Here is an 11,356-nt window from a genome sequence, read left to right as displayed (position 1 = left end):
TGTTTGCTATTTCTAGACAAATGTTAGAATATAACAAAAAAGTATAACCCCAAAAACCTACTCGGTAAGATCACAACAAACAAAGCCTAAGGTTATTTTCAATATAAGTAAAAATAGCTAAAATGCTTTCTATCTCTAGCATAGTGATAGCATGCAGTGCAAATGTCTCAAATCAGATATTTAATTATCGATTTTGCAAAGAAAAAGTTTTTTCCAGCATGAAAATTATTTAAAGATTTGTAGGTCTAATTCTAGGACCAAGAAGACAGCCTAAACATTATATATCGAATATTTAAAGTATATGTTGTATAGAGTATCAGATATTCAGTAAATATATATCATTCATCTCAAAGTTAGAACCAAGAACAAAATTGTCCATAAATTCTTACATATGTATTGTTTCGTAAAAAGAATTAATTTATTATTTTTTAAAGAAACAATACATAGGTGATTATTCTTTTGCAAGAATCACTTTAACCCAATTAAAAGCATAAAATAGGACTACATCCTGCATGTGTAACCCTACAATTTACAACAGAGCATTATCCACCTTTTTTTCTCCCTTCAGGTAATCACAACACCCGCAAAGACCTACAACCTGGCCATGTAGGCTGCTTCATCCCTGGACTGATCATGTTGGCCCAAGGAATGGCATCCACGCCAGGGTCTTACTCTTATCATGCGCGCCTAAACCGGAAGCACCCAGTATCAGGATATACAAGATAAAATTTTTGAATTCAGCACCCTTCTAATCCTTCCATTCTACTTTCCATACACCATGAATATGTGGACATTGCACTGGTTCATGGGAATCCAATGACCGTGGACAACTATACAAATATACTAAAGAAAAGAAAAGAAAAAAGAAGTTAGCATTGATGGTCTATCTGGCTGACTCTCCACAAGCTCAGTAATCATCTTTTTCACCTTTGTATCTATTCAGTGGCGATTTCGGATCCATCCAATGACTCTAATATTGTAGATACAACCATTAAGATAATTACACTGGTCTCAAATTTGGGAGCCTTACTGTAGGAGATAATACTTGTGCTTGCTATGCTGCTGCAGAATCACGAGGCATCCTTTCGTTCAATCGATAAATCAAAGCTGACCTCGATATTTGTGGCTCCCTCTCCAGGACCACAATCACGTCCTTGGCAGAGATGTGGCGTGCAATTTTTGGCGGCATTGTTGCTGAGCCCCTCCCAGATTTTCTCATGCCCCCTGAAAACATTTAAAGAGAACACTTAAATTAGAATACCACATTATCTCAGCATGAGGAGGGGATCCTCCATCTTGCAGTTCTTGAAATGAATTGATACAACGGTGACCTGCCTTGCAGCTCACTGTGCAATCCTAAACAAATATGAGAACCACCGGCTGGTTAATTATGAAGCTAAAGGAAACCTCTGAGCTAAGAAGAATGAATACATCACACTTGCCAGATAAAAAAGCAGCAGGGGCGCCTCTTCTTCCAACTTCTTGTCGTTCACTTGAACTTCTTCCAGAGTTCAGCAAGGACTTGTTGCCTGTAATCTTATCTTGATGGCAACAAGAAGCCCCCTCCAGTCTCCCTTCACGCTTCTGCCGGGCCTGCTCAGCCATAAGTTGCCACTTTGAGAGCATATCATCCCCTCCAACTGCAGCTCGAGCAGCAACATTGGCAGCTGTGGCCCTGATTTTATCATCCTCCTTACTGATCTGCATGCAACAGAGTTCTACTGGGGGGAGAGAAGGCGAGAGAGAAGCACCAAACAAGGTCCATGAATCTCAACCATTACCTTGTGAGTCTTGGAACGACCTTCGTCTTTGTGCTTGTCTCCATCAGCCCCCGTGTTCCCCTCCCCCTGCATTCAACAATGTTGAAAATTATGTCAATTAAGGTTCTATAAATGCATAAGCAGCAGTCGGTGATCCTTCACAAAATCATAAAAGAAAACGTTATGATGATTTAGTTCAAAGAGAAAACATCTCGACAAGGAAAAGATATTTAACTTGCATGCTCCATCTGAAAGCAGCCAAAAATCTCTTCTTTCCAAGTGCTACTTGTGAATTAATTTCGGTTACTAAGGATGTTCACATTTATTACAAGAACAAACATGTGCTTTCATTCTGCCATATAATCTTGCTTATCTTATGGATGGGGGAACTCGAGCAAAAAAAAAACCTATAAACCCATAAATCAATGCCTTAAATAGCTTTTGGGAAATCTAAAAAAATTATTGCAAATAAGATATATGGTGAAGATGAACATCAACGAACTTAGGTGCATGCATGTGCACATGCAAGTGCATGCATACACACACGTGTACATGAATGTATGGATCTTCCAAGTGACAATTTTTTCTACCAAATTTTCAATGGTTTTTTTAGGTTAAATATTATTCAAAGAAATACATCTGAATGGTACACTACTGTAAATATTAGAAAAGTAACGTCCAGTTGCTTAAACTAACTCTTTGATACTTATCTCTAAGGGCTCGTTTGGTTTGCAGAAAGCATTTTTCCTCCTAGGTATATGATTCCTGGGAAGCAGATTCCTGGAAAGAGGATGCCTAAAAAAGTATTTTTGGCATGTTTGGTTGATAATGGAAAAGTGACAGATTTTCAGAGTACTTATGTTTGGTTGAGCATTCAATTTTCTAAAAAAGTTATATGTAATTCCAATTATACCCTTAATAAAAATTAGGTTTTTAATGCCTCTTTAATGCTGAAGGGCTTTTTTGAAAAAAAATAAAAATAGAGTGATTTCCGGCTAATGGAAAAATAACTTTTCCATATTTCTCATGGAAAAGACTTTTTCATGAAACGTGGGAATCATATTCCCATGGGAATACGACTTTTCCGTCTCTCTCCTTTGAAAACTCCAACCAAACAAAAGGTATTTCATTACTTTTCTGTTGACCCTACTTCCTCCCCCCCCCCTCTCTTTTCCTGCGAACCAAACGAGCCCTAAATAATTTTCTCTCTTTCCAAAATTCTATCCTTCTAAACCCATTTGAATTTTTGATAGATCACTTTTTTACTAAATATGCATATACATAGATAATGACCCATGCAGACCAGCCATGGTCCAGTTATCACCAGTGAGGTGCACGAGCCTAATCAATCTATGTATCTCAAATCCTCTTGTCAAAATATTTGAGGAAATGAGCAGTTATAGCTCTTTTAACATAAAATGTGTATCCTGTCCCTACTATATAAAACATATAACAGCTGGGTCCTAGGATGATATGACAATTGACTAGTAAAAAAAAATTAGAACACTCCCAGAAGGTGGCAAAGTAGCATGATAATTGAAGTGGAACCCACTATTTGTTATATAGATATCATTATCAACGTGCAAATTCATCCAAGAAAAAACACTCACCTAGTTTGGATTAAGAGAAATAGAGAAAAGAGGAGAAAATGAGGAGAGATATTGAGTTTCTCTCATTTGGTTAAGAAAATAATGGAAAAAGTGGAGAGAAAGAAGAGAAATGGAGAGAGAGTTCACATCTCTCCAAACCCACAAATTTCTCTATCCAAAAATTGAGAGATTTGGAGAGAAATGAAACCAGAAGCTCAAACTAAGTTTTTTTTATTCCTATTTTTCCCAAAAAAGGACAGTCCTAATACTTTTTTTCTTTCTTGTGCATCCAAACAAAAGAAGAGATGTGTTTTATTTCCATGCCTCTTCCTTTCTTCTCTTTTACCTTTTTCTCTTCTTTTCTCCTCTCCGTTGTAACTAAACAGAGTGTAAGAGTACTCACTTCATTATGTTTTCGAAGCTTGTCAGCTTCTTCAGCCTGCTTTTTCTCCCACTCCTCCTTGGCTTTACGATTCATCATTGAAATTTGGCGACAAACATCTGAGGTAACAACAAGTTGGTGCCTTGTCTTTTCAATATCAATCCTCTACAAACATATATGAAAAGGTCAGTACGGGAATATGAAAGCAACTCAGACCAACGAGCAAAGCAGTAAAACTTTACTTGTTTCGATAGTCTTATCAGATTGACTACTAATCCCCGCAAACGTTCCTCCAGGCACTAAAGAATGAAAATGAGTACGATCATGTAATCAAATTACAACAAAAAAAAATATTGCTACAAAGTCTCACCATTGACAGGCAGTGCTCCACATCACTGCTAACGCTCTGAATACCACATTTGGACACTGCCACAGACGCCAGAAATCAATCATTCTTTTCACATCTAGATCAATTTATTCAGTGGACAATGATGGTAACTGGCTCAGAGGTTAAGAGTAAATACTGATTTTTGCTAGTTTTTTCTGAAGAGGGCCCTTCTGCAGAATTAACCTTTCTTCTTCTTCTTGTACCATTCTACGAGCTGTCTCTGAAGCCTGACTCTCCTCCTCGGGAGTAGACAAAAGTTGCTCTTCTTCTTCCTGTCATCCAATTAAATATCATTTCAGTCATGAATTCATGAATTAGATCATTTTACATTGAACAATGAAAACCAAAGAAATCATCGTACCTTCAAATCAACTCCACTGACAGCTGTAACATCATTGAGCTGTTCAATGCTTTGGGCAAGAAAAGCTCCAGAAGTCTTCCGCTTTTTGCTGTGTGACATCACTCAAAAAGATTCGCATAAGGAGATAGAAGAAAGATAGTAAGATTTAAATGACTTAGATCTGTTAAGTACCAAAAAATGAGAATCACCTCGACTGGGGAGGGGAAGTTTCTAGCACTTCAAGTGGTTTTTTCTGTCCAACAGTAATCTTCTTTGGAGGGGTTTTCGTAGCAGTTCCTGCAAGAACTGATGGGGTTGCAGATGAAATCTGAGAGTGCATCTGGTTTTACATGTAACAGAAGGCTCATGTTAATTAAACCATATATCTAATAATCAAGGGTGCAAACTATAGGTACTTCATTGCTCACGTAGCAGAAGTTTCGTAATGATGATTGGTTAAAGCATGTAAAATGCTACATAAAGTAATAGTGAGCATCCTGAAATGAAAAATATTTACACAAAGGTTTAAGGTCTTCTGCAGACATTGAGTAGATCAAATTGGAAACTATTTTGGCATGACAAAAGCAGTATATGCAAATAAGGAAAAGGCAACTAAAACTAACAGCTTAAAGAATATACATTGAATTGCTTAACGAATAACATAGCTTATGGTCATGAACTCAGAATGCATGTGGTTCCATAGTGAGGTACTGACACAAAGTCCAAAATAACATACTATCACCATTCGTCCTCCACAGGTAAAGCTTTATCCAAGAAATTGCTTTGTTTATGAAAGAAGCCAGTTTGCATTATCTTGGGATCCAAAAGCAATGTCACAAGCTAGAGCAAAATCATCTAAGTTGCTATACAATGGAAAATCACAGGGTTAGCAGCCTGGTGGATCATACAGACTGCTCTTGTTTGAGCTTTCTGTTCCTAAAGTTGTTTTGCCAATATTTGGCAATTTACTAATAGTCCCTTTCGTCACCAAGGGATATTTGTCTTTGTTTGATGGACTCCTTGTACCCAATGATTTGGACCAAGCTTCATACATACTCCCATCATGTTGAGCTGAAATGATAGCAGAAATGTATTTACTATTTAAAAAAGAATTTCATTAGCCAAGAAAATAAATAGGGAAGGCATTTGTGATAATTTTGATTGTGGCAAAAGAACTACAGTCTGATGCAAAAAATGAGGAAGAGCTTCTCGGTGTTGATTAGAACTCCTATTGCTGGATTCAACTCTGCTAAGAGAGAACCTGAAGGAAGAACTGACTAAATTTGGAACACCTTGAAATGATCACCAACATTCAATGCAGGTCCATATCACTGATTGCAAATCTTATAATTGGAACCATGATGGCTTATTTTCTATTAAGACTTCCTGTAAGTTCAGGTGGTCAATGCAAGAATCAGCCATTTGTGGAGCTAGTCCTCAGAATATTTAACCATGCAAAATGCAATTCTTTCTTTAGTTGCAAAATGAATAGAAGCTTTTTGACCTCTATGTATTTTGATTGTCATTTCTCCTCAAAATGAAGATCAGCTCAGCTTAGCAGACACTGTTATCAAATGCTTGTGCTAGACCATATGACTAGAGCTCCTGGCTTTCTCATATTGCTGGCATCACGCATGCTTGGTTAAAGTTGTTTCCTGCTTTAAATATGGTTTATCTCTGTTTTCCTGGACTTGCCAATGGAAAACTTCTATGTTGTTTTGCAGACTTCTGGATCTCATTATCATCTCCACCATAGATCTTGTTATAAAGTTTATGGTATGAAGGGGAAGCCACACATTCCCTCCACATAGCACTAGATTTATATACTAGTGACAGCCGAGTGTTGTACTCCACCTTTCCTTGGCAGAAAGAGCAAGGAATATAAAAAACTCAATTCAATAGTGGTTTGATAACAGCTACTTTTTCCATTGATATGATATTGGACTGAAACACCTGATTTGGTGAATATAGCACCATATCAACTATGAATTAGGATAGTTTGTGGTCTTGATACCGAATGGGCCCTAAACTAGTGTGAACTAGCCCTTAATAGGCCGAACCACTTGGAATTGAGTAGTTTGGGTGGTCTTGTCCCAACCTAGGACCTCACTCAAAAAGGTTAGCCGGAAGATATTATTTAAGTTCCTTGATCCTCTATAAGACCCAAGATTTATCCAGTGAATAACTGATGTGGAACTAAACACACGCCCGCAGTGTCCTCACATACTTCCCCTATTTAAGCTCTGACGTCCTCGTTAGGCTAAGAGTTCAAATCTAATCAAAAGCACCACGATCGGCCTGTGGTCGGCCCCAATGAATCCGTGTTGCAGTGTCCCCTAATCCATATAGGTTATGGGGCTAGGTCCACTCTGATACCATTTGTCAAACCAAAGACTCCACCCAAAAAGGTTAGCCGAAAGATATTATTTGGATTCTTTGATCCTGTATAAGTACCCAAGATCTACCCAGCAAATAATCAATCTGGAACTAAACACACGCCCTCATTGGTCCTTACAGGTTTAGTACAGTAAGTGCCTGGTTCGAGCCTAATTAACCCCTCCTTAATAATTGAGGAAGAAAAGGTTGCCACACCCTTTTCTCCCTCTATTTTACTGATGAGCATCGTAACAGAGGAGAAAAAGAGGAGATGAGAAAGAGAGGGAGAGAGTGGAAGGGTGAGCAGGGAGGGCATATCTTTAGTTCAGCAAGGTATTTTCCTAGATACCCTTTTTCATTTTTTTTAATCCCATAAATAGGCAAAAAAGTGAAAAAACCTAAATCACACCAAAATTTTCTACTTTGGCATGATTTTGTGCTATATCATAGATCTTAGTCAAATCTATGCAATGCTATTTTTTTTTGATTTGTTATTTATTTTTATTAAAAATATTTTTAGATAAAAAATAACAAAAAATAAAGGAGATGTTAGATTTCAAAAATTAGTATCATATTTGCAATCTAGCATGCTATCCGCTGTTTTTTTCTAACAATAATTTGATTAATTTTTGATATATTAATTGCTTCTAAAATAAAAGCCAAACTTTAGATTCCTAGATGAATTTAAGCTATTAGTGCTTAATATGGGCAGAAAAAAGCCAAGTCTTCATGTTTGACTAGGCATCATCCTTCTCAGTATCTGTGAGACTATGGATCAGACCTTGCGCAATTCTTTTTCAAATACCCTTCATTGTACCCAATGGCATAGAAATATCAACATGGCCAACATGTACAAATAGCCTACCAGGATCTCATGTGGGCATAATACTGAAACTGGAGTCAAGTCCCATAACATGACGCATATGTGTATGAGGGACATCGACACAACTTGGAATTCAACATATGCATGCATATTTCATTTGCAATTTTTAATATAAGTATCTTATATTTTAATATTATACTTAGTTAATTTAATATGTATATAGTCACACTATTCTTTAGGCAATGCAACATAAAAAATTAAAGTATATTACATTTAAACATCAAAAATAAATCACAAAATCCTCTTTTCCACTCGAAACTAAACAAAGAAAGCTTAAAAATCTCGAAACAAAAAATTAAAAATAGTTTTTTTGTGTGTATAGTATGGGTTGATGCATTACGATAGTAATATCATACCTACTAGTCTCCCACTGATACGTAGTTCGTATGGAGACGACGAAACCTTGATTTTTTCACATCCATATACGCATGTACATGTAAGATCACATCAGATCAAAAATTTGAATGCAGGATGTTTGGAGAGCACTTGAGTGGAGAAAATGAATGGTGCATAAGAAAGGAGTCTGATTCAGACAATAAAATCTGAAAAAGAAAAAAACGAAATAATTATTTCTTTCCAAAATCTGTGGTTCTAAATTTTTCAGCTTGTGTACTAGTGGAAAAGCACAAAATGAGCTGTCCCTTTTCCCCCTTCCAACCATGATCACAATATTCATGCTAGGGTCAATGTTTTTGGGACACTATGCACTTGTGGACAGTGTTTATAATCCAAATATATAATGCTTGAACTGCCAAAAAATAATGGTATACATAAATGTCAACAAATAGACTAAGTTGACTAGCTGATGAAATTTTCTTCAAAAAGTTATTTTTTTTTTATAAAATAATGAAAAGAAGAAAATATATGATGCTTCATAAAAACAAAAGCATTAGATAATAATTCTGACACCTATAATTGTTAAGGGTTAAAGGGTCATCATTTGCATAAGAGATTCTAATAGTTGGAATTCTGCATATGTATGTCATGTTGTATCTTGTTGTGTCCAAGGTTTGCCATCTTGGTATCGGATCTCGTACCGGTACAATCCTATTATAGTGTCGGTACGCCGGAAACAATATCCAGTTCGGCGTACTAAGTATCAGTACACCCTCATACCACGTACTAGTTCAGTACTTGCATGGTACGGTACAATAGTAAAACTTGGTTGTGTCCAAGTGTCAAAAAAGATTCAACACTCGAATATTCTAGCAAAAATGAAGCATCAAGGTTAAACTATCTAGAGCAACTCTTTCAAAAACTGAGATTTTTTCTTCTAGTATATTCATTTAGTTTTCATTTTGCCCTGTAGCTCTAAAAGTAGGCAGCAGCAACACTAAAAGTTACATGTTCAACTCGTAAAGGAATGCATCTGCATATCATTTAACTACAATGGAGGAGGTATATGCCATGCATATGAAGACATGAATTAAAGTGGTCTTGACTTCCATAACTTCAGTAACAAACATAAGAATTACAACTTAAATAACCTTACTTCTAGTTGTGCAAGAAATATTGGTTCTCAAATGCTCATTAGCACTCTTATCATGTTTCAAATAATAGGACTAACACTTTTTAGACTAATAAATTCTCAACTAAAAATATTTTTATTACGTTATGTAGAAGTCCAAAGCCCCCTGCAATAGCAGCAATTGAAGTTCCATCCAGCTAATAGCCAAACGATATAAGCAGACAAAATAACCTAACCTGCATTATGGAAACTGATTGACTTGCCACTGAACCTGAAATCAGATTCTGTGTCATTGTACTTGTAGATGCAGATAAACCCACTCTAGATAACCTTTTTTCAAGTGTTTCATCCTTCATATGTCCAGATGTTGGACTCCCTTGGTCAGCATACTCTGATTCAAAAGAAGAACCTTTTGAAGCTCCAACTTGACTCTTGTTTTGAGGTTCAGCAGACTGATCAACTACTTCTTGCTTTACAAAAGGGAAGGGACTGTTTTTCGGATTTTTATTTAGTATATTAGCTGTAGGCAGCTGCCATGCATTTGGATTTTTCTTATGTGCTGATTGGTTTGACAGGTAAGACAGAGAGTCACCATGCAGTCTTTTGGTTTCATTTGACAAATTTTGCATCTCACATTTGGTCATATTCACTGCATTCATGGGCTGAGTGGACCTTGATTGTGTTGAAACAACGCCCTGAGAAGCCATAGCTTGCCTCATTTGTGAATTCTGAGGTTGAGGCCTCAAAGAAGTTGCTGCAGCACCAATAGAAGGCCTTGGATATGTACAAGCGTCTAAATTACTAATTGAGTTTCCATACATAGAGAAAGATGTTTGCGGAACTTGTAACTGTTGCCGTGACTTTTTAACTGCTTGTGATGAAAATGTTGAGATTTCCTTCTCTGGACTGACCACATTCATGCTGGTCGAAGGAGATGGGGCAGAATGCATCCCCTTGCAATCTGACATATTTTCAATTTTTTTGGACTTCCTACCGGTGTTCTCAGGAGTTGAGAAGCTTGTATCAGTCTGCAATTGAACAGTTGAAGCTGAAGCATGATGCTGGAGAGGAGATGATTTGTCTTCTTTCTGATTCTGTGATGAGGGCATGGGAGGGAGTAATGGAAACGTTTGAGGTCTGATATGCTGGTTAGTACCAGAATATAGAAGTTGTTGAGAAGAAGCTTGAATCTGTGGGTTACATTGGTTCTGATTTACTGCCTGAGCTTGTTGCTGCTGCCAGTTTCAACAAAAGCTAGTTATTTTGTGCATCAAGTATATTGCTATAAACCATACCTAATTAGCCTTGACCCATCTGTTCAATATTGACTTCTTGTGTCACCATTTGGTCTAATCATCCTCCAACATTATCAAGTTGATTGATGCTGTAAGCTTGTACAAAATCTTTTAATCTACTTGCCTGCATTACTTGATGAGCTGCCTGTCTAAGCAACTGGTCCCCAACAATATTCCCGCTGGCCCTTACGAAGTCTTCCGTGGAAATTTTGTTGTTCTGAGGATACAAAACAATGTAGTATATGGTGAGGATGTTCCAAAAGAGAAGAGTAATTCAAACAACAAAATTATTTTCTGCTGCCCCAAATAATACTTTCTAATCCATCAAAAAATTGATCTAGGATTTTATTAAGATTTAAACGGAAAGACATGGTAAAACAAATTTTCATTTTTTTTTCCACATATTATGCAGACAAGTCATGAATCATATCTTTAAACTATATATCGTATAAATGGTTCTCAGTTATAACTTATAACAATGTTTTGTTTCTATTATTTAAACTCCAACGTTGGTCCAAATTTCATCAAATCTTTTGGCAAATCTCTGTCTTGCCAAATCTATCCTTAACCCAGATTTTGTTTATATAATGTTCCAGCTAAGATCTAGAGTATATGTGTAAATGTAACTGTGAGTTAGAAAAGCCCACCGCCAGTTTATCATATACAGCCTGAAGCTGCATGAATCTATCTTTATCAAGGTAAGGCTGTAATTTTGGAAACAACGTATATAATGGTATGCTATCTGCAACCTTAATCCACTTAATGAGTTGTTTGTTTGGCTAGCAGTTGGGGTTTCCTGACTATTTAACTGCTGCATCATATGTTGTTGGCTCTCTGAATGCTGAGCTCTATCCTGAATTATGCAATATGACGAA

At 36.7% G+C, this 11,356-nt stretch overlaps 1 protein-coding gene across 1 annotated transcript; it reads right to left on the bottom strand.

The window, feature by feature from the left end:
- Window positions 1-396: 396 nt before the first annotated feature.
- Window positions 397-10,420, bottom strand: LOC103700906 (transcription initiation factor TFIID subunit 4b-like). The gene is made up of 10 exons (XM_088718881.1): window positions 9,423-10,420; window positions 4,669-4,799; window positions 4,481-4,568; window positions 4,256-4,391; window positions 4,102-4,157; window positions 3,974-4,030; window positions 3,753-3,896; window positions 1,782-1,847; window positions 1,443-1,701; window positions 397-1,224 (listed from the first exon to the last, which is right to left on the bottom strand). Exons 1-10 carry the CDS (start codon window positions 10,293-10,295, stop codon window positions 1,055-1,057), a joined length of 1,980 nt encoding a protein of 659 aa, XP_088575007.1. The 5' UTR covers window positions 10,296-10,420; the 3' UTR covers window positions 397-1,054.
- Window positions 10,421-11,356: the final 936 nt, after the last annotated feature.

The sequence above is a fragment of the Phoenix dactylifera genome, chromosome 1 (genome assembly GCF_051530095.1).
Source record: "Phoenix dactylifera cultivar Ajwa chromosome 1, Ajwa_hap1_PhDact_Kaust_v1.1, whole genome shotgun sequence".
In the NCBI taxonomy this organism is placed as follows: Eukaryota; Viridiplantae; Streptophyta; class Magnoliopsida; order Arecales; family Arecaceae; genus Phoenix; species Phoenix dactylifera.
The sequence above is the reverse complement of the archived record's forward strand: the minus strand, read 5'-3'. Positions and strand labels throughout refer to the sequence as shown.

Coding starts and splice junctions, on each gene's coding strand:
- LOC103700906 (XM_088718881.1), bottom strand. CDS start 10,295: ATGCCCTCATCACAGAATCAGAAAGAAGACAAATCATCTCCTCTCCAG. Junction 4,392..4,480: donor TCAGTGGAGTTGATTTGAAG/GTACGATGATTT, acceptor ATTGGATGACAG/GAAGAAGAAGAGCAACTTTT. Junction 4,031..4,101: donor TGGAGCACTGCCTGTCAATG/GTGAGACTTTGT, acceptor TTCATTCTTTAG/TGCCTGGAGGAACGTTTGCG.